The 27,279-nt window shown below is 41.0% G+C and overlaps 1 protein-coding gene and 2 long non-coding RNA genes across 8 annotated transcripts; 2 read left to right on the top strand and 1 right to left on the bottom strand.

Annotated features, from left to right (window-relative positions):
* The first annotated feature begins 5,349 nt into the window (after positions 1-5,349).
* Positions 5,350-9,110, top strand: LOC311431436. Its single transcript, XR_014689427.1, has 2 exons — positions 5,350-5,648; positions 6,787-9,110. It is a non-coding gene; the product is annotated as an uncharacterized lncRNA (long non-coding RNA).
* LOC311431435 lies at positions 5,865-9,940 on the bottom strand. Its single transcript, XR_014689426.1, has 3 exons — positions 9,824-9,940; positions 7,161-7,299; positions 5,865-6,125 (listed from the first exon to the last, which is right to left on the bottom strand). It is a non-coding gene; the product is annotated as an uncharacterized lncRNA (long non-coding RNA).
* Positions 9,941-10,051: 111 nt separating this feature from the next.
* CNDP1 (carnosine dipeptidase 1) lies at positions 10,052-26,397 on the top strand. Of its 6 annotated transcripts, none has more exons than XM_084508889.1 (12): positions 10,052-10,168; positions 14,975-15,093; positions 15,709-15,852; positions 16,896-17,058; positions 18,106-18,194; positions 20,115-20,315; positions 21,703-21,787; positions 22,330-22,490; positions 24,031-24,195; positions 24,363-24,504; positions 24,894-25,041; positions 26,129-26,397. In XM_084508889.1, exons 2-12 carry the CDS (start codon positions 15,016-15,018, stop codon positions 26,232-26,234), a joined length of 1,482 nt encoding a protein of 493 aa, XP_084365015.1. In that variant the 5' UTR covers positions 10,052-10,168; positions 14,975-15,015; the 3' UTR covers positions 26,235-26,397. The 6 variants fall into 6 exon arrangements, with proteins under 6 accessions (XP_084365015.1, XP_084365018.1, XP_084365019.1 ...); XM_084508892.1 differs by lacking the exon at positions 10,052-10,168 and adding an exon at positions 10,435-10,598; XM_084508893.1 differs by lacking the exon at positions 10,052-10,168 and adding an exon at positions 10,738-10,756.
* Positions 26,398-27,279: the final 882 nt, after the last annotated feature.

Genomic DNA, 27,279 nt, shown 5'->3' with positions numbered 1-27,279 from the left:
GCAGAGCACAGGGATTTCAACCTGTAATATAGTTGTTTGGAAACTCTTTTGCTTTGTAATAGAGTGAGACAGTAAATCTTAATTTCACACACTTCGGATAAGAACATAATGGAAAAAGTAAGGATTGTAACTAATCTGTTCTAAATATCCTTTTATCTCTATTGATACACTTCACATGCCATCCTGAGTCCTTTAAACCTTCTACATTATTCTACTAATCAAAACTAGCAAACATAGCTAAATGGTAAAAAAAAAAAAAAAAAAAAGCCTCTTGTAGTCCTGAGTTAGGGAGAATTGGTTACTTAGGTAAGACAGATATATTGGCAAATGATGCATAAATTTTCTAGCTTTGCCACTCATTTTTCAGACTCATCAATATTCAGAGCTTTCAAGATTGTCAGGGTCAAGGAGTGACTTGTATCTTCATATTAACAAGAAATGCACCAAATGTCAAAACCCCCTACCCTGTAAACTCCTTACTTCAGCATTTGAAGTGGCATGTGTCACCTGGATAACATCCATTTATCTTTCAGTTTAAAGATGAAAAACTTAGTTTTCATGGTGCTCTGAATTTGAGAGCTTGATCCCACTAAATCTGTTATCCAGTTTAGGGCCCGATTACCAGTCACGGGGATGAATGAAATCTCTGGATAAAATGACACCATGCTGAGATAATTCAAAAGGAATCAGCCACGCTACTTCAGGCTGACACATTTATTTATTTATTTTGCTATAGAAGTGGCTCTTTGAAATTTCTCTATTTATGAGAAAAAACTTGCTTCTCTCTTGCAGAATCCCCATATACCCTCAGCTAAGTGAGTTGAGTTATCTTTCTAATATCTCCACAGAGTACATCTTCTCTTCTTAGTCAAGCAGGAGCAAGCCAGATAGATAACAGGTCTGTTTACATTTGCTGGGGAATTCTGCACACTGTTGAAGAACCTTAGACAGCTGTGGCACCTCTGTGTTCAGCTGAAATCACCCACGTAAGATACTAAATGGACAGTTTGGACTTTGTCTCCTTATGTCCACCATGTGACAGACTCCTCCAGATGAGTTTTTCACATAATTACTGCTTTGGAAATGGAGACCTCTTCTGCCTCTGACAGTACTTTCCATAGTTGGAAAGTACTAATATATACTAATGTATATAGTCCTTGTACCTTGCAAAGGAATGTTTTAGCAATTTGTGTCAAGAGAGAACTTGAAGGGAAATGTATTTGTAGGCTTTTCCTTGAAGTCTCTGATATCTGGGGGCGGAGGGGGGGGGGTCAGAATAGCTGCTAACTAGTATGACTATTGCATGGGACACCATGCAAGTCTCTTATATCTGGCCAGGAGACTAAGGAGAGGGGGAAAGCTGAAGAACGACTAAAAGACAAAGCTTGCAGGGGATGCTGCACAAGTCTCTGCCATACAGCCAAGTTGGACAAAGGAGAAGGACAAAAGGGAGGAAGACTATGAACCTTCAGCATGAGAGACCCCCAGAGGGACAACCAGAGACTGATACGCATGCTCCAATAGGAGGGTTTGGATTCTGGAAACTAATTATAATAATCCTGGTTGCTTTAGAAGCAGTAAGGAATATGTCTTAGCCCAGGAGCATAAAAATCAGCTGCTTGATGTAACTGGGGTGCGTCCTGGTGGAGCAGGTGCACCCAGCACTGTTTGCTTACCTCTATTCTTTTAATAAATCCTATTTTTTTATTTAATCCTAATTTGAATCCTGAGCCATTTCTAACAGTCGTTGTTGTCCGTTGCCATGTAAATTAAGGCCATGCAAGTACCTTCTACTGTTTCTTCTTCCCTTTCGTTTGTTGTCTGGTTTCTACCAAATATTACAGATTTGGTGAAATGCCTTAAACCAACGTTACTTTTTAATTAACAACTTTTTTTTTTTTTTTTCTCTCTAGGTCTGCCAGTAGCTGACAGAGTAGAAAGGTGTGCTTCTCTCTCTTTCTTGTATAGAGTTAGAGGCAATGCCTGATATCCAGCCAAGATGGACAAGGGAGAAAGACAAGGACAAAGCCTGGGAGGAAGACTATGAGCCTTCAGCACGAGAGACCCCCAGAGGGACCACCGGGGACTGATACACATGCGCCAGTGGGAGGGTTCGGAATTTGGGAATTACTTATAATAACCCTGCCTTTTCCAGAAGTAGTAATGAACATGTATTAGCCTAGGAGCAGAAAATCTGCTGCCTGATGTAACGTGTGTGCGTGTTGGAGGAGCCCAGACTCCCTGCGCACCTAGTGCTCTTCACTTGCCTTTTATTAACCCCATAAATAAATCTCATAAAGCTGAGTTGACTCTGAATTGATAACAGTATGATGAAAACTGTTGCACTCCAAGTTGGGAAGGGGAGAGGAAAATGTTCGTGCATATGTGAGAATTGTACTCAAACAGCTGATTACACCTTTGCATACACCTTTTAAGGGAAAACTTTAAACCTGAGAAGCAACAGGCAGTTTTCTATGTTTCCTGATATGATAACATGGTATATGATATAGGGATGATATCATACCTATAGTCTGCTGCAGGCTGAAAAGCAGCCTGTGCCTCAGGTACCGTTTTATGCCTTTGCTTTTGTTACTACATCCCTGTAAGTCTTCAGAAGGGAAATGAAATCTCTCCTGGCTTGTTTACTCCTGAAGGAGCGTGAAAGAGACGCGTGTCCTTGTATGTGAAGAGGAGGTGAAGGAACAGCTAGTGCAAGGAACACACAAATCCGTTGCGCCAGACTAACTGGTGGTTGGCTCTGAGCTGGGAGACTGCAACAGAAACACAGAATTATCTGGGTTGCAAGAGACCTCCAAGATCATCGAGTCCAACCTCTGACCTAACACTAACAGTCCCCACTAAACCATATCACTGAGCTCTACATCTAATAGCAGTGCTATTCTCGTTATTATTATTGTTTGTTTGTGTTTGTTTGTTTGTTTTTCCTGTCTCAATAAACTGTCTCTGTCTCGACCCACAGGCTTCGTTTTCCTATTTCTCTCCCCCATCCCAGAGAAGCTGGGGGGAGGGCGAGCGAACAGCTGCGTGGTGCTTAGCTGCCGGCTGGGGGAAACCATGAGGACAGCAATGTAGTCATGTAACCACATTAAAGCCAAAACTTTCAGCCCGGTTCTTGACCTGAATAGGGAGTGAGGATCCGGATCCTGGCATTTATACGTGACAGTTTATATGCAGCCAAAGTAAATACTGCAGTCGGAGGTCATGGTGCTAGATTTTGACAAGTCCGGCATAAAGAAGAGATCTCAGAAAAGCAAATTTAAACAATGTTAATGTCAAGTAAAGTCTTTCTGATTGCTATATTCTTTATCTGTCGTGAATAGACAGATGAAAATCTATGACGGCAACCTTGCCTTTTAGGTAATTTTCTTTTTTCTTTTATTTATTTCTTTTATTTATGTTGATTTGTCTTATTTTACCAGGCTCTGTACTAATGTTCCTCACAGAATGACTAGCAGAAATATGACCCTTACATGCCTTTTGTAGTTAATTCATTAGGTCAACTCTAACCACTCAGCCCCTTGTCAGGTTCTTTCTATTAGCGATAAGGAGCAATTGAACCTTAAACATTAAAAGGAGCTTGTTGAGCCTATTCCACAAGGTCTCATGACTCCACACATCTGAAGGTGGGGATCATTTGACCTTTGCTATATAGGAAGCATGAGGAGTTATGGGAGGAATTGCCCCTCCGGAGGAGTTTGAGGTTCAGGTTACATAGGGTGCTTTTCTATTGTCTGGGTGAAATGGACTCAGTGTTCCAGAGTAGGCTGCTTTTTCTTCATGTTTTCTACCATCTCTGTGAAATAGTTTTGGAGACTCTATGAGCTAGTAACGTGGGCGGTGAGTACACAGAACAGGAAAACCCTGGTGGTGCTACTTCCCCGTGAAGATGTTTGGCAGCGAGACAAATTCGGAAGCTGGCAGGTAAGTGCTCTGGAGTTAAAAATTTGATTTGGCTTGGGGAGCTTGAGGACTTGATCCCCAGTTCACGCTACTTCAGGCTGACACATTTATTTATTTATTTATTTTGCTATAGAAGTGGCTCTTTGAAATTTCTCTATTTATGAGAAAAAACTTGCTTCTCTCTTGCAGATTCCCCATATACCCTCAGCTAAGTGAGTTATCTTTCTAATATCTCCACAGAGTATATTTTCTCTTCTTAGTCAAGAAGGAGCAAGTCTATATAGATAACAGGTCTGTTTACATGTGGTAGGGAATGCTGCACACTGTTGAAGAACCTTAGACAGCTGTGGCACCTCTGTGTTCAGCTGAAATCACCCACGTAAGATACTAAATGGACAGTTTGGAGTTTGTCTCCTTATGTCCACCATGTGACAGACTCCTCCAGATGAGTTTTTCACATAATTACTGCTTTGGAAATGGAGACCTCTTCTGCCTCTGACAGTACTTTCCGTGGTTGCTTTTCCTTTGCCCCAGCAGTGGATGATCAGATAAATGAAAGCAGACTTGTTTTACAAATGGGGAGATTAAAGGCTGGCATTGTAAATATATCTGGGCTTCTCTAAATGTGCTGGGAAAACTGGGTGCATCTCATCATGCTGTTATCTTCAGTCCCTATTTACCTGCCCCTAAATTACATGTAAAACTTGTTTGTGCTTCTCAGGTAGGTTTTGTTGCCGAAATCTACTTGCCAAGCCAGTTTCCCATAGGTATCAACATGGAGAGGATAAAAACAAACAACAAAAGCGAATCCTGACCTCTATAGCATGAAAGGGGAGAGGTGTCATGGAAAAGTGAAGACCACAAGAGGAACAAGTTTTGTTTTTTTTTTTTTTTTTTGTGCTAGTCTGGAATCCAGACTTTTGACCTACAAAAAACTGCTAAACACAAGGTTTGGTTTTGTTCTGATATAGGCTTAACCCCCAGCCTGACCCAGCTCCATGCCGTCCCCTCGGGTCCTGTCGCTGTCCCCAGAGAGCAGAGCTCAGCACCTGCCCCTCTGCTCCCCTCATGAGGGAGCTGCAGGCCGCCATGAGGCCTCCCCTCAGCCTCTTCTGCTCAGGGCTGAGCAAACCAAAGGACATCAGCTGCTCCTTGAGTCTTGCCCTCTAGACCCTTCACCATCCTCATGGCCATCCTTCTTTGGACACACTCTAATGGTTTTATGTCCTTTTTATACTGTAGTCACCAAAAGTGTGCACAGTGCTCAAGATGAGACTGCACCAGAGCAGAACAACCTCTTCCCTTGACTGGCTAGCAATGTCATGCTTAATGCACCCCAGGATATGCTTGGGCCTTTTGGCTGTATAGAATTGTGTCTGTGGCAGAAAAGTTTTCCATTTTTTCCTCTGATAAGTTTCAGTATTTGTTCTTCTGTCTCTCACAAACCCTTGTGCTTGGCCACATGACTGCTTTCTGTTCCTCAGAGCAAGCTGCTGATGGTGGTGGTGGAAGGGCTGGAGCGCAGCATGGGTTTGGATGCTGATGGTTAGGTGAGAGCCTTGCAGGGGAGGCTGGAGCCCTGCAGCAGGTGGGGATGCACCAGGGGTGGATCCAAGCAGTCAGCAGCTCCGCAAGCTGAGGGAGCGAGCTGAGGGCTGTCTGACACCTCCAATTCAACTCTGCATGGCAGAAAGAGACCACCTGCAGGCCAGCACTTTCTCTCAAAGGTAGGTAACTATAACCTTGTATTCGGGGCCCTAAGCAGGAAACTTTCTTCAGAAACAAATGAAAACCAAAGCCAGGGATGTGTTACTCATCTTAAGTGCATGAGTCTTGTCATTCAGGCAATGTGTATCCAATATGTGATTTCCATCCCTCTGAAGTGCAGTGAATGGATACAATCTTTATGCATATTCATGAATTATTTAAAATATTTCAACCGAAATTCCAAAATTTATTTAAGGATTTAGGCACGTGGAGTGTGCCATTAATGGCTGGATTAATGGTTTATATCCAAAACTGATTTTCAGAACTGATTCCTCTGAAGCTAAAAGCTATGAAACCATCACTTCTAAATGTTCAGGTTCCTTTAGTACAAAAATTGCGAAGCCATCACTGCCTTTTAAGCCATGTCAAGGCATGTGCTGCACTTTTATTGGAAGGCTGTTTGAACATACGAGAAGCCTCTCCTCCACTTGAAGATTCTGTAACAGAGCAAAAAATAGTTATCTGTAGGGAAAACATTTTAAGTCCAGACTATAAATCCTGGTGGAACAAGTAGGGGCTCGTTTTCCACAGAAATTGTAGTTAAGATTATAGCACCTCATCCAAAGATCTTAATCTGCTTGTCAAGGATCCACTTGTTAGCAGGCCCAGAGCCTACGTGCAGGCATTTAATAAGGTGTCTAGATATGAATTAGTTTTCTAATCAATGGCACCAGTCTTGTAATTATCTGTCCCTGCTTTTGTTGAGATGATATCTCATCTTTCACAAAAACGGGCTGTCGATGGCATGATTTGCATAACACATCACTGGTACAGAGGCTCAACGTGCGCATCTGCTCTGGGCTCTAGCAGCATTTATTTTACCCTTAATATAAACAGGGGCGCTTTGATAGAAGAGATGTGCTGTGAAATACCTCACGCTCCTCCTCAAGGATGTTACAGACAAACAGACCTTCCAGCAGTAACATCTGCTGCCGTGAGATGCAAGATGTGTTTGCATGCACATATGCATATACATGTGCAAATATATTCATATGTGTATGAATAGTTCTTGTATTTTTACATACTTTACAAGCTATTTTAGAGAGAATCCTATTTGTTAACAAAAGAACCCCTCTGCTTGCTTTGGCATTCTCACAGTTTGCCTTCAAAGACAGGATGGCTGCAATGGAAAAACACTCACAGGCTTTCTTCAAAGCCTGCTGATTCTGGGACACCGAGCTGGGACATGGACATCAGCAAAGTGCCACAAGTACTCTGGCCTCAAAGGCATGGTGTGGAAGAGGGGGCAAGGTGCACACCACCTCAGCTACTTGTCTCCTGCCTCTGCCAACTCCCATGCCCCACAGAATTTCCTCCTGGAAGACAGTGGCATTTAGGCAGCTCTTCCAGAGCTGCCTAAACACATTCTGCATGGTTAGCATCAACCTAATGCCACAAACTTGTAAAGCCAGCCTCTAGCTGCTGCATAGCTGCTGTCTGGGTATGAGTTATCTACAGGGTAAGAGCCTCACCTGCATGAAGGGCATTAATCACCCTCAGGGGAATGCTGCTGTGGTTTGGCTGAGCAAAGCTGTCCGAAGGATATCGAGACTGGAATAACCTCTTGCCATCACTTCAGCATGATTATTGTCTGAAAATACTTCTGCATAACTGTTAAAAAAAAAAAAAAGTTTACAGATTTTGCTCCTGGAAAAATAAAGTCTCCTATCCCTGCATCCAATGCACTGAAGTGGAAAAGATGCTTGACCATGGACTTGTTTGTTCTTCCCCAGGCTGTCATTTAAACTCTGCATACTCAGAGATCTGCGTACAAAGTGCTTGCTGAACTGGCTGCCAAATGATGAGAACACGGTGTTTCAAAGTGTCTTGAACCTTGGTGGCCCTGTTCCTGGAAGGTGCTAAGCATCATTGCTTCACACGGAGTACAGTCTGTAGCCATCATGAAGCACTGTGTGACCTCTTGCCTGGGTACAAAGGTTTTTCCTAAATTAACGTCCTTCCACAGCCATACCCAGGTGGGATTATCAATGTTCAGGTAACAACTGTTTATTCAGTGCCTCAGGATTCTTTACTTCCCTACCAGTGCAATCTCATTCCCCTGTCTGACAGCTTTTTGCAGTGGGAAGCACTGCTTTAATTCTGGTCTCAGATTTTGGCATCAGTCAGGATCATCTCCAAAGATGATGGCAGGGAAATTCTCCTCAAACTGCAGCATGAAGTGGGTAGGAGTGAGGAGGTGGAAGGGCTTGCTGCTGCCATACAGGGAGCAGACACAGAAATCCTAGAAAGGGAGAGATATTTGGGGGAGTTATGTGGAGGGGCCTCTCCATTCCACATTTACAGTACTAGGAGACAAGGATAATTTCAGTTTTATGGAGGCGGTGTATTGAGAAATGACAGTAGGCTGCAATAATAACCAGGTACCCCTGATCATGACATTACAATATCTTCCCACTTCTCCTGAAATACACCTTCAAGAAATGAAAAAGAGCTGGCTGGAGCTAGAGGTAATTGCTTAGAGAGTGACAGGTAGTCCTGAAAACCATCATATAATTTCTCTGCCAATGAAATATTCCTCCCCACAGCATATTTCTTATGTATTTGCTCACTCAAACTTACTACTGTTATTAGTTAAGATACTTTTTAATTAAGGTAACAATTAAGGCATGCTAGTTATGCTTAAATGCCACTGAAATTAAGTTACTCTTATTTGCATCAACTCTTCATTAACAAGTGAGGCTGCTGTCCTAATGTAGTAAGAGAAACTCAGCAGGAGACCATCTCTGCCCTGGATAGCTTAATTTTTCAAAGGACAAGAGAAACAAAGGCATCGGTGCTCCTTTTCTTTATCCTGCTCTTTTAGTTCTTCTCTTAATTTCCTGTAACTGATTTCCTCCTGCTTAAACATGTACTGTATTCCAAGGAGGAGGTATCCTTGTCAACATTTAGCCAAACTATTCGAGTAGAGATCTTCACCTGTCCTTATAAGTTAGCCTTTCCTACAGTTAATCAGCTACCATCACAGTGTTTTTATGAAGGAGATAAAACTGCCTGTATGTAGAAAGGCTTCTAAGCAATGTTGTCAATGTTTATGATCCTCCATAAATGGGATAACAACCATCAAACAATAACTCTCTTACGCTCTGGACTCTAAACCTTGTTCCAAGTTATAGGGTATAATATTATTTCATTGCTGATTGCTCCTTATAAGTTACAGAGTAATAATCACTCTTTCTCCCACCTCACCCCCCAGCAATCATATTGGTTTTGTCAGTATAAAGTGATTAATAGGCAGTTAAAAGACTACAAATGTAGTTGACCTATTTCTAATATTACACCTAGTATTGTAAGTCAGGAGTAACTCCAGTGAGAAACAGTTGTAAAGTGAAGGAAGGAAAGTATTTATGTAAAAATAGAAACATTTTAAATAAATGCAAATAAACTCTTAATTTTCCCCCCAACTTTTGTACTTGATTTGCAAATGAGCTTTATATTAATTTATATTAATGAATGGCAGAACAAATACTTAAATGAAAAGGTCTTTGTAATGCTCTGAGATAGGACCTCACTTGCAAGACTAATGGTTGTTAGTACAAAATGTTAGTACTGAATCTGACCATGGGAATAGCAGTGCTTTCAAAGTGGATGGAGAACCATAAGGATAATGCATAAAATGAGAGATTTGCTACGAGTTCAGAGAACTTCTTGTATGGAAGATATGGCAGCAAAAAGATGAAACTATCCACATCTGAGTACAATGCCCAGCAAGTCAGAATATAGTAAATATTCTTCATGTGTAGTGTGGCTTTCCTTTTGGTACTCACTGTGTTTTAAGGGTGTTAAGAACCAGACTAGTAGCTCAGCTTTGCATGCTAGCACATGTAACTACAGTACCTCCTGTTATTCTTTCATATGAACCTTTTTTCTATGAAAAGAGCAAGGATCTTCTTAAACCAGTGTTTATCTGACTGCAAACCAATGAGCAGACAAGCCCAAAAAAAATTTCTTAGAAAAATAGTGAATTACTTCTCCTCAGTGGCCAAAGAGTGAAATATCACTGCCTGGGATAATTTTTTCCCCTTAATAGAATTTTTTTCCCTTTCCATTTTCCAAATAAAGGCAACAAACAAAATCCATTTTCTCTAAAAAGCTTCTGTAAAGCAGCAATACTTACCAGCATTGCCTGAGTGTTTTCTGATGCTGAGGTTACTGCTAGGATCTAGCACTTCCAGAGAATGGCCAGAGAGGAAAGGAAGAGGAAAGGGAATGGGAAAAGCCCTACCGAGTTGGTGTGGTAGTGATTTGGATATCCTGCTTGGATTATTATATGATAGAGAAGCAGAATTAAACATCTAAACCAAGAGTTAATCTTTAACTCTCAAGTAACCCTTCATAATTGCAGAACACATCGGTGAACGGACGTAAAATATCCCTGTTCTGCAGGTGGCAGAGGAGACCTTTCCAGCTCAGTCTCATCGCCAGCCATAGCAGCAGCTGCAAAACAAGGGCATACAAAGAGGTGAGGATTTTCTTCTTTAATATCATCCACAATACAGTAAAGCAGTGCTGATAGACAGGGTCTTGATTTTTTTCTCTAAGGGGTCAACTTGATCAGGAAGTGCTGGGTCTGTCATTGCCATTCTCTGAAACACCCTGGAGGGGTTTCCTCATCTGCTAGCAATGCCAGGTTTTACCTGTGCTCTCCACCAAATCCAATCCTTGCTGTCACACGGCTTGCTGGGCATGATGCTATTTTTTTAACCACCTCCAAATGTGGGCAAGTTTTGTGCCTGTGTCTGGACCTCTGCAGCTTGTGGTCATTACAGCTCCAGCGACTGCACGTGATCAGGGCTTGGCTCGAGAGCTGCTGCCTTGATTCACCACCTCGCAGAGCCTCACACCCTTAGCTGGAGAGGCAACAGAGGCTTTTTTGCCTGCTTCCACCAAAGGTAGGCCACTTATCAGTGTTAAACGTTGAACATTGTTAAAGGAAGTTAAATAAAAACCCAGGTATCTCAGTTATCTTCCCCAATGGCGATTCCGTAGAGGGAAGGTTCCTTCTGAGGGAGCCCACTACCACTGGTTCAATCAGCTAGCTCCTACCACTGTATGCATTTTTATTTCTTTTCATGTCAATTGTTCTTTTATACTTTTGGCTAACTAGGTGATTTCTGACTTTATTTTCCTGTGGGTTGGTTGCAAAATGTTCAGTGTTCATTAGCAATCCCTCCCCATGCCCCAGTCAAATGCTGTATCTCAGCATCTCAGGGAGCACTGCAACCTGAGACATATACGTGCCAGGAAGGGGGAGGAGGGCAGTACAACACATTCAGGAGCTGCTTCTTGAATCTTTGTAAGCTTAGCTGATAGTATATCACAGATTCATCATGGTTAAAAAAAAAAAAAAAAAAAAAAAATCAACCTAAATGTCTTATTAAATCATCCCCTAAGGATGCTAAGTTTTCTTTTAACGGTACTTGTGAGATGGAAGGAAGTGAGACACAAAATGTTCTTATTGCAAAGGAATGAAGGAAGAGAAACTGTGCGACTGTCAGACATTATTTCTAAAAATAGTCATATTACTTTTTTTTCCATAAGGCAGCAACTGCAATTTTAGAATGAGATCAAATCAAATACACTCGAAATTGAACACTGAAGTCTTTGTTTGATGTTTTTCTTTTGCAGGCTTTATCACCCTTTCACATTGTTTTTCCCCTCCTTGCAACTCTGAGCTATTTTAGCCTTGCCTGAAATCTTTCTACTCCTTTATCAGACTATGTTCCTTACACAAACTTTTCCCTATACTGTCTAAATGCTTTCCATCAGCATTGTTTGTGCATGAGCAATGCATTGACATGCTGTTTCCCTCCCTCCATGAACTGCAGCACAGCATAGCTGTTACCTAATTTCTTGTTTGACTTGTGTTTGGTATGCTCTGCTACTTCAGAGGACTCTGTAAGTATCTCCTCGCACTCATTTGCTGAACTTTGCCACTGTTCATGCTTATCTGTGTTATGAAAGCAACCATTTTTGTGTTTTCTATAAACTTTTATTGAAGTCTGTCTCTGGAAAATCTCAAATAATTATTTCATTTATTCCTAGGATGTTTTGCTTTCTTGAATGTTTCTTTCTTTTTTTCTTTTTCCTTCCACAGTGTTTAATTTTACTTCTTTCATTTTCTTAAGCAGTTAAAAGCTAATGAAACATGACTTGAAGACATATGCCTCTTGTCTGCATCCTTCCAGGTCATTTGCATGTAACATAAGCAGAGGAGGATACCATCACCATAGCACTTTTCCCCAAGTAAAAACAACTTTTTGTGACTATGACCTTCATGTGATATTAAAAGAACTGCATTCTATCAAGTCACTCTAAGCTGCAAACTATGTGCTCGTTATTTTTAGAAAGAAAATGCATGGAATTCAGAAAAATTGAATATTTGAAGAGAAAGAGGGAAAATCATTTATGATGAAGAAACCAAAGTTCGTACATTGTATTAGCTTGGCTACTTTAACAACCATTAATGTGTTCAGCTCTGGGGCCCTTGGCACAAGAAGGACATGGACCTATTAGAGCAAGTCCAGAGGAGGGCCGCAAAGGTGATCAGAGGGCTGGAGCACCTCTGCTGTGAAGACAGGCTGTGACCCATCCTCTTTTCCCCATATGGGGACCAGCTCCCTGAGGAGCTCTGAGCAGGATGTCTGCAATAAAGATCAGCATAAAGACAACCTTCGCTCTCCTCAGACCTGCTGATGGTTAAAATGAAGTTGTACTTATTATTATAATCACTTATGTACTTATTATTATCACTTTCTCCCCAGAAAGTCTTAGCATTAATCACAGAATGGCTCTGGTTGGAAGGGACCTTAAAGACCATCCTGTTCCAGCCCCCTGCCATGGGCAGGGATGCCACCCACTAGACCAGGTTGCCCAGGGCCTCGTCCAACCTTGCCTCGAGCACCACCAGGGATGGGGCATCCACAGCTTCTCTGGGCGGCCTGGTCTGGGCAGCCTCAGAGGCCTCACCACCCTCTGAGTGAAGGATTTCCTCCTAATCTCCAATCTAAATTTGTCCTCTTTTACGTGTAGTTTAAAACTATTCTTGTGCTGGGGGCCCCAGACCTGGACACAGGACTCCAAGTGAGGCCATGCAATGGCAGAGCAGAGGGGGACAATCACCTCCCTCCACCTGCTATTGACGTAGCCCAGGATACAGTTGGCCTTCTGGGCTGCAAGCATGCACTGCTGGCTCATGTTGACCTTTTCATCCACCGCAACCCCCAAGTCCTCCTCTGCAGGGCTGCCCTCAATGAGTTCTTTTCCCAGACTCTGCCCATGTCCAGGATTGCCCCAGCCCAGGTGCAGCACCTTGCACTTGGACTTCTTGAACCTCATTAGGTTCATGTGGGCCCACTTCTCAGCTTGTCAAGGATGGCATCCCTTCCTTCTTTAGTATCAACTACACCACTCAGCTTGGTGTCATGTAATGTTTCAGTGCTTAATATCTCTATCCTAAAAATCCCCTGGGTTTGGATTTGTTTTGTCTCAATCAACAAATCATCTTTGTATCTGTGCTTTGATGCTTTGCTCTGCTGTGAAACTGGTATTTGGTCTCTTGTAACACCAATCCTTCCAGCGTGACAGCGGGCATCAGGAGCTGGACTCTGGTGATCAGATCTAGTGCACTGGGGCTTCACAGAGCGAGCTGTGTCACAGGCAGGATAGATGTAACCTTGCTTGCAATGAAAGGTTGGAAAGTGAGGCCTACGCTTCATGCAGCCAGGATCTCTATAATCGCCCCTCAACTTCTAGAGCTGTCCTTCACCAAGTTCCCAGAATGTGTGATGGAGGCAGTGTTTCGGAGAGTGTCCACAAAGCTGTTTTTTCTCGTTTGTCTCTATAGCAAAACTGATCTGCAGTTTTTACAGGTAATTGTGCTTTGACAGGAGGACAAACACCTTACTGTTTAAAAACAGGTCTTGCAAGCTTTTAGGTCAACAGTGGAGTCACAAAAGCATTTTTTTGCTTAGAGATTTGCTGGCTCTAGTTTGATTTTAAAGATCAAACCTCCAGACTCTCTGGAGTAACTGAGGTGTAGGAGATGAACTACCTGACTGGGTTAAAAGACCATGCTTACCCTTGAATTTTCTTTATTATTATTTTTTTAATTATTATTTTTGCATGTTTCAAGTACCATTGCAGTAGAAGTGGCTGTGTCCATTGCTGGAAGGACACCGTGTCACTGGGTGCTGCAACGCCTTACCCATCCGCTTGTTTCCCAGGTGGAATAACCCCAGTTCTTCTTTCCACTCCCCTCCTCTCCTTACTTCCTCTCCCTCCTCTTGTTCATAACATGGGTTTTCCATCTTCCTTCTCTGTCAGTGAAATGTAATTGAAATTATTATTATTGCTACAGACTATTATCTTAACAGTGCATCAGAATTAAGGAGTTAGGTATGGACCTGCAACTGCATGTTTCATCCCCAGCATAGAATATTTTTCGAGTCAACATGTTAGGTCTTGACCTTGGGACCCATCGCATTGCACAGCCCAATATAGCAGCTATTCTGAATTTAGCCCCACCCTCTACGTGTTACTTGGCTAACACTGATTCAGGAACTACAGCAGGCACTTCAGGGAGACAAGAAAGGAAAACTGCAGAAAGGAAGAAAAGCACTGAAATACTATGGTTTTTAAATCTTCACCCATCTTGTGAAAAACAAGGCACAGAGAGGTTTGTAAGTACTAAATGACTTCTGCACTTATCGAGTGTTTCAGTATTGCTGCTGTTCTTATTCAGCTGCAGAAGCTATTTGCTGGAGCTACTCTCCTGCGCTGGGATTGCTATCCCTTATTCATGTGAAACACACAACGTGTGTCAGGGAATCCATTTTTCTCTCTCTTTCTGGAAAAGAGGAAGAAAGATGAGTCCCCTGGGCAGATGGTGCGTGTTGGTGTTTGCAAGTCTTCCCCTGCAGCTGCCTTTGCAGAATGCGCAGTGTGAGGTTTGTGCATTGAGAAATGATGCAGCAAGAATTTCTTTGGAAAACACTTCCCTTTATTTCCTTATAAAGCAGAAATTGTAAAGCTATTTACTCCTTGGTCATTTTTTTCCCCACATTTTTTTTCTTTCAGAAAATTAGTTATGAATTGATTTCAGACTTTATGTGATGAAATGTCTCAGACATCCTCTCTCATGGCCTGAAGGAATTAAATGAGACTTAAATAAGACTCAGTGTTTTGCAGTTTTCTATGGTTTTCAGCAATTAACAGACATGCATATTGCAGGGTGTCTCTGATGCTGAATTTTATCTTTAACTTTCAGATACTGTCCACCTCACCCTCGAGCTGCCCTTCAAGGAAGGAATGTCCTCCTCATCCTCTTCAGCATTGGAGACTGAGATCTTCCAGTACATTGATCTGCATCAAAGTGATTTCATTAAGGTAAGAACTATATTGCAGGGAAGTGGCTGGAGGGCAGCAGTAATGTCCCGGAGGCCTGTGCTCCACGTGCCAGATGAGCATTTGCCACTAAGGTAACAGCAGCGTTTAGGATCTGGCATCAGGTGTGCCACATCTGTGCCACAAAGCAAGGTTGCAAGGGGACAGTCAGTACTGGGGATGCTGTAGGTGGAAGTGGGATTTGTATGGACCTCCATAGACCAGGTGGCTGTAGGCATCCTCCAGGTGTGGGCACAGAAAGACTCCTCTGAGCCAAAATGCACCTGAATGGGAGAAGCAAGCCAGACCTCGCAGATCCTGCCTCTGTCTGCAAGGGAGCTCTGCAGAGAAGTGACAGCATCGGGCTCTGATGATGTGCTGGGGGCTCCAATGAGCTGATGTGTACACTGTAGGCACAAGAAAGGTGATCCTAGCTCTTGGCAAATCTTTACCAGGTAGAAAAATACAGCTTCCACAATGTTGCTGTGACAGGATAGAAGGGAAACTCTCTTCCAATAAGAAGCTTTACATATCCACAGGCCAACCACGGATTCCTGGGTTTTAGACCAATTAGACCTCATTTAGACCTTATTGAGCTGTACTTGTCCTCCTGCACAGGATCTCAAGGAATGGGTGGCTGTGGAAAGCGATTCTGTGCAACCAGGCCTGAGGAAAGAAGTCATGCGAATGATGGTGTTGGCAGCAAGCAAACTTGCAGCTTTGGGAGCCACTGTTAATTCAGTAAACCTGGGGTCACATCAGGTGCCTGTCCTTTTCTTGTATGTAAAATGTCATACCTGCACATCTATCGTGTTCTGCCTACTACTTTCAATGCTATGTATATGCATATATCTCTTATGACTTACTGGTATTTTTGGTAGTTAGATGACAATTTATCAACAGTCCCACAGCCACATGATACCTGCTGAGTTCAGCCCCTCCTCAGACTGATTACCAGCAGGCTTAGTAGACCACACATGCAATTATGGTTGGCAAGTTATATAGCAACAGCCTGTGTCTCCCACAGCAAGGAATGGATGACCTGTTGTAGGAGCAGACACCAGAGATGCATCTCTGTCTAGGGCCAAAATATTGTTTCCCTTAAAACCATTATTTTCCTTTGATTGTTGGGCAAGAAGCTGCTATACTTTGGTATTGCAACAGACCAATACAAACCAATATTATTGTGAATACAAGGCAGTATACACATTATTTACTTCTTATTTCCCACTCCTGTGAGACACCCAGCCTCTTTCAGCCAACGTGGAGATCTGTTCTGTATACCTACAAATTATAGAATTAGTTTGGAACCTCAACCTAAAAAACATTCCTAAATAGCTGCTGCTGCATCCTGCCAGGAAAACTTTATTTTGTTTTGTTATTTGAAGTTGCAGGCCTCCTGCCATCTGTCTGTTGCAAAATCAATCCCCACATGAGTTTCTGTGTGGCTTTTGACTATTTTAATGCCACAGCATATGCTTTTGTCACTATAGCACACAGTTGACTTTGTCTTCTCTACTGCTGGGAAGTAAAGGTTTATTAAAGAGTGCATTTATGACAGAGCAACATTAGAACTCTGTATAGCCCTGGAAAAACCTAAACAGTTGGGGAGAAAATCTTAATTCCTCTGGGTAGGTTAGATCTGGATTCAAAATCAGATTTAAGGACCTGATCAAATTAGAGCCAACTGAGTAGGCAGAAACATTTTCAGTACTGAGAATTCCAGTTCTTTTTACAACGTTTGCGAGTTTTCAAAGGTTTTTTTTTTTTTTTTCCTTTGTTGCTTTTTTAATATTACTTTATAGCTGCCTGATGGCCAGCACCTCCCACTGCCACCTGTTATTCTCGGGGAGCTTGGCAAGGATCCACAAAACCCCACTGTCTGTTTCTATGGCCACGTGGACGTGCAGCCTGCCAGAAGGGAAGATGGCTGGAAAACTGACCCTTACACATTGACCGAAATTGATGGTGTGTACCTGGTCATAGTTTTTGTGTCATTATTTGGATCTGATACTCTGGGATCTCCAGTAGGAGGAAGTTCCTTGTACACTTAACTACAGCACGAGCTCTTCTCCCACAGAAATCTATGGGACAAATCCAGCAGCTTTACATCTTGATGTCATGCTGTGACTGGTGAGACTCATCACTGACCGCTTAATATTTGGTGTGGAAAAGCCACGTGAGGTTAATGTCACTTTACAGAGTGTTCATTAGAGTCCATTTCTGCCTTAAGGTTCTTGTTGTGTTGTTGGATCAATCATTGTCCTTCCTCACCCTTTCTGTTCTTGCTTCATAATCCTTTAGCACCTCCACCCACCACACTGGAGCTTAGGAGCGTTTGGGTGGGAGATGGTCAGGCCCTTCTTCATGTAGCAACCTTTCCCCTGCAATCAGCAGAGCATGGAAAGCTCCTTTCATCAAAGGAATACAAATGTGGGATGGCAGGTTAGAGGATGAGTAAGCCCAAGAGCCCAGAGATCCTGGTTCCCAGTACCATAACCATTAAGTGACCCTTTTCCATCTGCTGGGACTGGTTCCAAACAGTTTTATTGGGGTAACTCTTCTGCCTCCAGTGGGAATTGACAAAGGTATATATTGCTGTACCTGAAACCAAAATCTATTCCTGTATATAGCTGTATGGTTGAATGCTAAAAAAAAAAAAAAAAAAAAAAAAGAAAATGTTCTGTACCTATACCTGTAGGACCTGGCACTTAGGGACATGGTTTAGTGGGTGATAATGGTAGTAGGGTGATGGTTGGACCAGATGATCTTGAAGGTCTCTTCCAGCCTTAATGGTTTTATGATTTTATGAAACAGATCTTAAGAACAAAAGTGGAACTCCAGAAATTGGTATTAACAAGTCAGTAAAATTCTGATTGTGCTGATACCTCTCTTGACACACCTCTTTTGAAGCTTTTGCTGCACCAGGAATTTGCTGATTGCATTGAAGTGACCTGAGAAGTTTCAAAGATTGCTTGAAAACTTTAATCTTTTATTTTTTTTTCTCTTAATAAGGAAATCTCTATGGCCGTGGATCAACAGATAATAAAGGACCAGTCTTAGCTTGGATAAATGCAGTGGAAACATTTAGAGCCTTGAAATTAGTAGGTATCAGTGAGGAATTATTTAGTCATTACTATAGTACCTCTCTGGAGGAATGCGTTTACCTTCTTGTGACATAGATAATGCCTCTCTGTCCCAACAGACCATGTGTATTTTGAAATATCAGCTTATTTCTAATGCTATATCCAGGGCACTGTTTTCACTACAGTACAAATACATATTTGGGTATTTTTATATTGAGTAGCCTTTATGCAATGTAGAAATAGTTTTGCTGTCATTGCCTTGCAAAGGAAAACAAACTAGGGGAAACATTCAATTTGTGTTACATACATTATACAGTTTTTCTATTTTGTTGATAGTTTTTTAAATGGTAAAATAACATACATCAGGGAATGGTGATGAAGTCTCATCTCCACTGTTAAATTCTGTTGGTCTTTGGCCTTGGCTACCTGCAAGTTACCTTCAGTTTGTGTATGCATGAAGAAAGCACCTAAAATGCTTATTCCTAGTGGGATGTTCTTTCAACAATAGATCTATGACAGAAAATGCTTTGAATGTGTGCATTAACCAAGTACAAATATATTTGCCTAGAGACTGCCATAGGTCTAAGAACCAAACTCTTGCCTGAACTCTACAATGGCCAACATAGTTATCATTAAATCAGTCTGCATGTTTAATACTTTTGTGGTAGTTTTATCCCCAGTGCAAAATTAAGCCAACATATACTGTAAGTTTGTAAGTTCATCAGCAAACACCCTTTAGGGTGATTTTACACAACACATTTTTTTAGATTGATAAAAAACAGTTTTCTCCCTCTGGTACAACATGAGACAGACTGAGTTGCAAGTCTTGGCTTTTAAAGCCTTTGTGCAGCCTCTGGAAAGCTAATGGTTTTCTTCCATCAGTAGGACTGAATCTACCTTGGTGCCCCTAAGTTCTAATACACAAACACATGATCTTATTTGCCTACTATTAGGTAATGATTATTATTACCTAATTATTATTATAAATTAGCTATTATCAATTTATACGTCTTTCTGCATCTTTCCATTTTTTCAAATCACTAATAGCTATTTTGTCATTTTTAACAAGCAAACAAAAAGAAATATTTGTCATTTAGGGGTCTTCCCTTAGAAAACAGCACAGGCCATCTTGCAATATACATTAATTGTTTGTTTCTAAATTTTCTGGGGCCATTTGACAAACCATCAGTGAACCCATCCATAGCACAAGTTCATTTAAACTCTAAACATTTGTTTCTGGGTTTAATCTGAGAATTGAATTAAAACAGAAAGCATCCTAAAGCCTGCAATGAGAAAATGAGTTGGAATGGAAACTAAGCTCAAATTTATTTCTCCTATGGGACAGGTCAGCATTTCCAACTCTCACTGTTCCACAGTTTTTCTCTTTGTTACTCTTGGAAATGCATCCTTATGAGCTAGCAGGCCTACAGATTCAAGAACAACTATCAGAGAATCACCAGCAGCATTTTTATCATCAGATGACTACCCCTGGTGAGGGGTAACATGCAGGGAAAACAACAGCAGTGGACCTTTGCCAGTGCTTCCCACATGGGCTCTAGTAGTGGGAATACAAGAGGCTGGGAATATTCTGTGAAAATGCCATTGCCGTTACAAAGATTTTCCAAAGCAATTAAAGTATTTAATAGTACCAAAGAGAAACCCCATGACAGACTAACAAGTTTTCTGGAAACAGAAGTTAAAAGGTATTTGCTTTTACATTCTCCTTTAAAAAAAAAAGTAGAGAAAAACAAACTTCGATGGGAAACTGTATGTGTGTATCTATCAATACCCTTTCTATTGAAACAAGATGTATATCCTATGTCTCTCTTTTCCTAATATATTGCATACTGCAAGTCAGTCTGTTTTTTCTTTTTAAATATTCCCTTTTAATTTTGAAAGTGCTTGTTCCTTACCCAGACTTCTCTGCTGTTCATTCAGGCTATACCAGTAAACTTCAAGTTTATTATTGAAGGTATGGAAGAAGCAGGGTCTTTGGGGCTAGAGAAGCTACTTGAAGAAGAGAAACAGTGCTTTTTCTCAGATGTTGATTTCATTGTGATTTCGGACAACCTCTGGCTCAGCAAGAAGAAGCCTGCCCTCACATACGGGACTCGGGGCAACGCCTGCTTTTTTGTGGAGGTAAGAGACACGGCTTCGTGTAAGCTGGCAAGGCTTCTGACCAGAGAACAGTGGTGCTCCTGTGATCACATCTGTCTCTATATGCAGAGAAAGGCTGACAGCAAACAGAATATTTACAAATGCAGGTCTTCTGTGGTCTTCCTTGCTTATGCAGATTTCCCTTCTCATTTCAGTGAGAAGCCTTATTTGCTTTCATTAATTTCTCTTCAATCATCATTTCTCCACTTAGGAGAAATCTCCACTCTCTCCTCTCGCTCTCTTTCCTACCCAATTACTCTCCTACCCCTCTCCCTCATCACCCCTTCCTCACATCAACTCCATTCTCCTGCACCATTGTCCCTACACCACTCCCCAACCCCACTCCAACACTATTTCTTCTGCTGTTCTTGCCCCTCTGCAGCAGATACTGCTTAGTGCAACATCTCTGCCTAGAGGCACTCAATTTAGTTGGATCTCTGGGTTTAAAAGCTGTGCAAAATTTTCCTAACCATTGGCAGAAGCAAGTAACAGTGCACTGCAGTGTATTTAGCAGCCAAAATGAGCTATTGTGAAATGAAGTTTGTCATCTGGAAAACTTAAAGCATAAAAGAAATTCAGAGAGATTAAAAAAGGAAAGGACCTAAAGGAAAAATCTACATTAACCTTTATGTCTGAAAACGAACAAAATTTGTTTTTAACCAAAGCAACCTCTGCAGCCTTTATTCAATTTGTCTAAGTCTAGATTATGACAAATTATGATATTAAAACATCAGAAATGGTCTCTGCCTGCTACCAGACAGTTGGATTTAATGAGGTTTAGAGAAGAATAAACAAGTTTGTTGCACAAATATAGTTTCAGATAAACCTGAGAATGAAAATGTGTCTGGAAAAACAACCCATTTAATAAAGCAAATGCCTTTTCTGTTCTAAGGCTGTGTGATTTGAGATGCTTCTAAATTCTTATTTCTTGCAATCTGGAATTAAGGTTGGACATATATTTTCTTAATGTGAAACAAGTAAGGTTCTTTCTTGCCTTGGTTATGAAGATCTTTGCATTTATTCTGCAATGTTAGAAACAGTAATATGCAGGTGTTACACTTATGATGTACTTAATCTTACTGAAGCAAAAGAAGGAATGGAGAGGGATCCTTGCTTTCAAGTGCCTGTAAGTAGTACAGACAGCCGAGTTTCTCTCTCCAGTGGTTAACAACAAAGCCCTCTTCTCTTTACCAGGAGCAGATTGTTCCTGACATGATGTTTCCTATTCCATTAATAGGAACTCATAATAGCTTTCCATTTATTTGTGGCCTCGTTTAAAAAAGCAAAGCTGCCAGTCCCTGTGGGAAACAAATACCTGCAGAAGAATGAGGTAGGGACTATTTACATCTGAGCCATGTTTTTGGCACAGGTTGAGGGTGGTGACAAGGACCTTCACTCTGGAACTTTTGGAGGCATCATTCACGAGCCGCTGATGGACCTGGTAGCTCTGCTGGGTAATAATGTGCATCATTGTTCAGGAGTAGCTGGGGAATGACTAGCAATCAGCCTAATGAAGATCAGTGCCATATTTAATTGATTCGAGTAAGTCAAGTCTAACTGAAGCATGATTTCCAGGTTTCCAAATCTCAGCACAGCTATGCTGACAGCAGCGGAGGAAGTCAATGTCCCTGGTAAGACCAGATGTGCAGTTGAGCTGTTTTCAGTCTAATACTCAGATGTTCATCAAGGATGTTTAAGGATTACCCACATACATGGGTAGTGAAACTCAACGTTTTAATGCAGATTTGTATCCTGGTAGGATGATGTTCTTATGTGACCCACTACAAACAGCAGCTCAGTGCTTTTCTTACTAAACATGAAAATACATCAAGTCAGGTGTGGCAACCTGATGGCTGCCTACAGTTGTTACTAGTTAGTTGTTAGGGTTACTCATTTGGCTAACTCAAAAGAGTTAGGTAGAAGGGAAAAGGTGTTGTGATTGCCAAGCAGAAGAAATAGGTCCTACTTTTAATGATACCTTTTTCTTCCTTCATAGACAGCCTTGTGGATCCCACGGGTCATATTCAGATCCCTGGAATCTATGACAGTGTCGCTGCCCTGACAGAGGAGGAGAGGAAATTGTATGAATCCATTGAATATGATATAGAAGAACACAAGAATAATAGTGGAGTGAAAAAATTCCTCTACAGTAGCAAGGTAAAATAAGAATATATAGATGTGCATATATTTATATGTAGATAGATAGATATAGGTAAAATAACGTATTAGAAGGACAGCAGAAAGAATTTAAATCACCCCTTCATAGCATTTATGGACAAAGCCAGACTGAAAGATATTTTCAGTCAATGGCCAAAAAAAAAAAAAAAAAAAAAAAGAGAGAGAGCACAGAGCATTAAAAGGTAAATAAAATTAATTTGCTGAAAATGTAAGTTACTATATCTGGGCAAGTTGATCCAAAATATGAATAATAAATGAGCAAATTAAAGAGTTTGGCTCCCCCTCTCTCATACTGCGGATCCTCTCCCACCATACCCTGGCTAACCAACCAAAGATAGTAAGCATTGAAAACCCTGCATACTGGTTATGGAGTAGGAAAGAACCTATATTCAGCTCTGAAAAATGGGAGGCAGCTTTAGGCTGGTGTGTTTTGGGGTGGTTTTTTTTTTCGTTAATTTTGTTTATTGATCTTGGTGTCTGTTGAGCATGCCAAAAACCACCCAAAGCTATAAGACTCTCTTTGCCAGAATTTAAAAATTATTTCCTAAATAAAAAACAGCAGGTGAGGGCTGACTTAGAAAAATCTCCTTGCACAAGGCTTGCAGCTGGGAGAAAGGGAGGGGTGATTCATTTTTTATTACTAACATAATTATAATGGTATTAGTTCTAATGTGAATGTTTTTATTTCCATGAAGAAGCTTCTGAATTGGCCTAAACTAGACTGTAATAATTAATAATGTACAAGAATAATGTAACAGTAAAGAGTTTTGATGCTTTACCCGTACGTGGGTGAAGTGGTGAAAATTTTTTGTGTACTTAAAGCTCCAATGTCATAAAAATGGAGTACAAAGAAAGGAGTAGTGCTCTGGGGTTCTGCACACATACCAGCTTATAAAAAGCTGCTTTTTATATATATATATAAAAAAAAAAAAAAAAAAGTGTCCTCTTACTGTCTCTCCTTCTTTAGAATAAGTAGTTTCATTTTTATTTATTTTTATTTTTATCCTTCTTACCTTCTCCAGGAAAAAAAAAAAAAAAAAAAAAAAAAGCATAAACTTGAATATTATCCCCTTACTTCTTGTAGTATTTAAATGCTTGTTAGAAGGATTTCTCACCTGGTATCAACTGAATGGGGTCTGCCTAAACTGGTTACAGGTTTCTCCTTGTAGAAATCCTGAGATCCGTAGGTGGTAGAGCAGAAGTTGTTCTGATCTCACTTGGCACTAAAAAAATCACTGCTGTGATATTTTTAATAGTTCTCCACATTTCTTGTCGTGCATGAAAAGCTGTTCTCAATCTAAATGTTTCTACAGAGAAACAAATGTTGACTGAAAGGAGCAGTATTTCTTAAAATTAAAAAGGTAGCACTAGTTTGAATTACAAATCAAATATCTTTAAAGTACAGAGGTCTCCAAGTATAACGTGGATGGAAAATGTTTTGTGTCTTCACATTGTTTCTATCAATTGTGAATGGTTCCAGTGTCACCCTCTTCCCCTCTTCTATTTTTTTTTTTTGAAGGAAGAGATACTTCTGCACCTGTGGCGTTATCCTTCACTCTCTATTCATGGGATTGAAGGAGCTTTTCATGAACCAGGAATTAAAACAGTCATTCCAGCAAAAGTCATAGGGAAATTTTCAATTCGCCAAGTCCCCTACATGGACCTTTCAGTTGTGAAACAACAGGTAAGAAGCCAAAGCCAGGTTCTTTCTAGTGTGTGAACCAAAGTCCCTCTTAGCACCTCACAACTTCACAACCCCAGTAGTAAACTGGGTGTTTCTAGCATTTAGCTGTTTGTAAGAGCAATTTCAAGAAGATGAAAGCACCTAACTGGAAGGTGTTTGCCCTGTAGGTGGAGGAGCACTTGAAGAATGTGTTTTCCAAGAGGAACAGTCCAAACAAACTCAAAGTGTCTATGCCACTGGGTGCAAAGCCCTGGGTTGCTGACGTTAATGATCCACTATATAAAGCAGCAAGAAGGGCAATAAAAACAGGTACACATCTTCTTTTTTATTTTTTAATGTGTCTGCAAGTCTGCAGGAGAACTGTGCTCATCCACAAAGAAAAAAAGAGATTTCCCACTTCAGTGTTATGGTCACTTGCCCTTATGTATCTCATTGATTTTGACAGAACAGCTCAGCCTCCACATCTTGCTGAACTGGGGTGTATTTAACAGGAGTAGCCAAAAAAATGACTTGTTTAGCTCTTTCATGTACAGTTACAAAGCCAGAGGTTTGTGGAGTGCAACTGATTCATGACATCATTTAGATACAGTTTCTACTCAGAAGCTCTTCGTGATTGAGCAGACTGCGGATATTTGGTAACAGAAGAAAGCATCTTTTGTTTCACTTATGAATGAACCAATTCTTTGCATGTATTTCAGTTTTTGGAGAAGATCCAGATTTTATTCGGGATGGTTCAACAATTCCTATTGCCAGACTGTTTCAGACCATAACGCAGAAAAGGGTGATAATGCTTCCGATTGGAGCAGCCGATGCTGGGGAGCACTCCCAAAATGAGAAAATAAGCAGGTTCCTTTTATTCATTCGTTTGTGCTATAAGAGAAGGGGGGGAGAACTGAAGTCTTCTGGTGCTCACACATAACCACTGACAGATGGGAACCTTTGCTTTCCAGTGGACGGTCCCAAGCTACTGTCTCCAGCAGGCCTGGTGTGTTGCCATGCAGAAAGCAGAATTCCAGATTTATAACATACTGACATGTGTTTTTCATGAAATGTTTACTCCATCTTTAAGTACATACAGTGGCAGTTTTCATTGCCATGCCAGTGAAATTTCCCTCTGGTCTGAAATATGATGAAATATGGGCACCTTTCCCCACAGCATCCATTCTGAAGTGTTGCAGTCAGAGGTACTCAGGCTGATGGTGAAGTGTAGTTATATTGCAGCGAGCCAAACTAGTGTAACTATATCAAAATTAGAGTGCTGCCCTTGCAGTTTCTGAGTTGGGTTGTGCCAAGCTCATCCTAAAATTAATTCTCAGGTGATTTTTTTTTTCCCCTCGGTATAGCCCCAACACTGTTTGTTACCAATGACAGTAATCAGCATACTTTACACTGAAACAGTTTTCTCTGAGAATCCTGCAGAGGAATCCTGCAGAGGAGTGCCAGTTGCAGGGCATCCAGAATTTCAGTGCACTTTGTCCTTTTTTCAGGAAGCTCTTTCATCCTTCTGTTATTTGCAATGTAAATGAGTGAAAGTAAACCACATCTGCACTCTGCACGTAGGAGAGTAAAATGAAGTCACCTCTGTCCATTTATTTTGGCTGTGACAGTTATGATCTTGACTCTGAGAAACTTGCCATCACTGCAGGCATGAATGGGGAGCTAGAACATAGCACTTTTTTCCTCAGAAAGATGTTTTTCCTCTTACCCTTCTCCTGAATTAGAGTAAGTCATGACACAGAACAGTAGTAAGGACCTGACAGAGTGATTTCCCATGCTAAACTCACCACTAATAAATTGGTGTTTCTTATTAGGATCTTTTTTCAATTCTTTGTGGTGGCTGGTCTTTCAGACTCCTTTAAACCTTTGGCTAGACTACTAACTGAACAGCAGACTGGCCTGACAGGATGTCATTCTCTTCTTTCCTTCTTAACAGACACAACTACATTGAAGGAACCAAAGTGTTTGCAGCCTTTTTCCTGGAGATATCAAAGCTACGTGGGCAGTTACATGAAACTTCCAGCCCAGAGACTAACAACTGATAGACCATCATCACAAAATTAGCAAAGCATGTTTTTTTATTATTATTATTATTTTATTTTTCTTTCAGTTTTAGGCTTAATAATTTCCTGGTCTGGAAAAACATGTAAATCACATATTCTATGTGACTGAATTTGTGGAAAAAAATAAATGCTGTGCATAATACATGTTCCTTAATGTCACTTTCTTTACAACAAAAATCGTAAACGTGTTTTGGCCAAAATCTGCCATCAGAAGGCTGTTTTTCCATCAAATTAGCAACTATTAGTTGCTTTTAAATTATCAGTTTATGTTGTTAAATCAAATGCACGTGATGTATCTTGAAATTACAACAAAGCTCCAAAGTTCTGTTTGCTGATTAGGGAAAACATCTAGCAAATATTACACAATTCACATCAATATTTATTTCAATTTCAAAACGTGATTTTCATTTTGATATGCATTTCATTCACACACAACAAAAATGACAACCAGATTTAAACAAAAGCTCATTGGTGTTATCTCCACTGTTAACACAAGGGGCGTTAATTAAGGAATTTGGCTGGTATTTTTCCTTCCTCTCCTGCTCCATCTCTTGAAAAATAAGCAAGAATAAAGGTGTTTAAGGGCATGAAGTGTGGATGTGGAGCCTTCAGAGTAGGATATCATGCCATAAATAACCTGTAAACTCTGCTGATGTGGAAAATTATCAGGCGAAAAGCCTTGGCTGGATTTGAAAACACAACCGAAAAACAAGCTTGTTTTTCAGTCACTCATGCGGCTGGTATTCTGAGAGGTTTGGGAACAGGCATGATCAGGGATGGTTAGGTTTCACATTGGGTTCTCAATAAACCAGACTTCCCCAGGGCTCTGAGGAGCCCCTCCAGCTGATGAGAACTGAGCATGTACACCGGCTGCTGAAGGCCTTCGAGGGAAAGAGAAGGGCCCAGCACAGGGTCTCTTGCTTGTGTTGGCTCCATTTACCACACAACTGAAGTGCAACTTCTGGTGCCCACGCACCAGAAGTTGCAGAGGCCTACATGAGAAGACCAGGACTGAGCCCCTAAA

The sequence above is a fragment of the Aythya ferina genome, assembly GCF_964211825.1.
Source record: "Aythya ferina genome assembly, chromosome: 2".
In the NCBI taxonomy this organism is placed as follows: Eukaryota; Metazoa; Chordata; class Aves; order Anseriformes; family Anatidae; genus Aythya; species Aythya ferina.
This window is presented reverse-complemented; position numbering and strand designations above follow the sequence as displayed.

Excerpts from the sequence above, each read along its gene's own strand:
- CNDP1 (XM_084508888.1), top strand. The coding sequence starts at position 11,580 with ATGCTCTGCTACTTCAGAGGACTCT. Across the intron at positions 20,316-21,702 it reads ACGCCTGCTTTTTTGTGGAG|GTTGAGGGTGGTGACAAGGA; the intron begins GTAAGAGACACG and ends TTTTTGGCACAG. Across the intron at positions 21,788-22,329 it reads GGACCTGGTAGCTCTGCTGG|ACAGCCTTGTGGATCCCACG; the intron begins GTAATAATGTGC and ends CTTCCTTCATAG.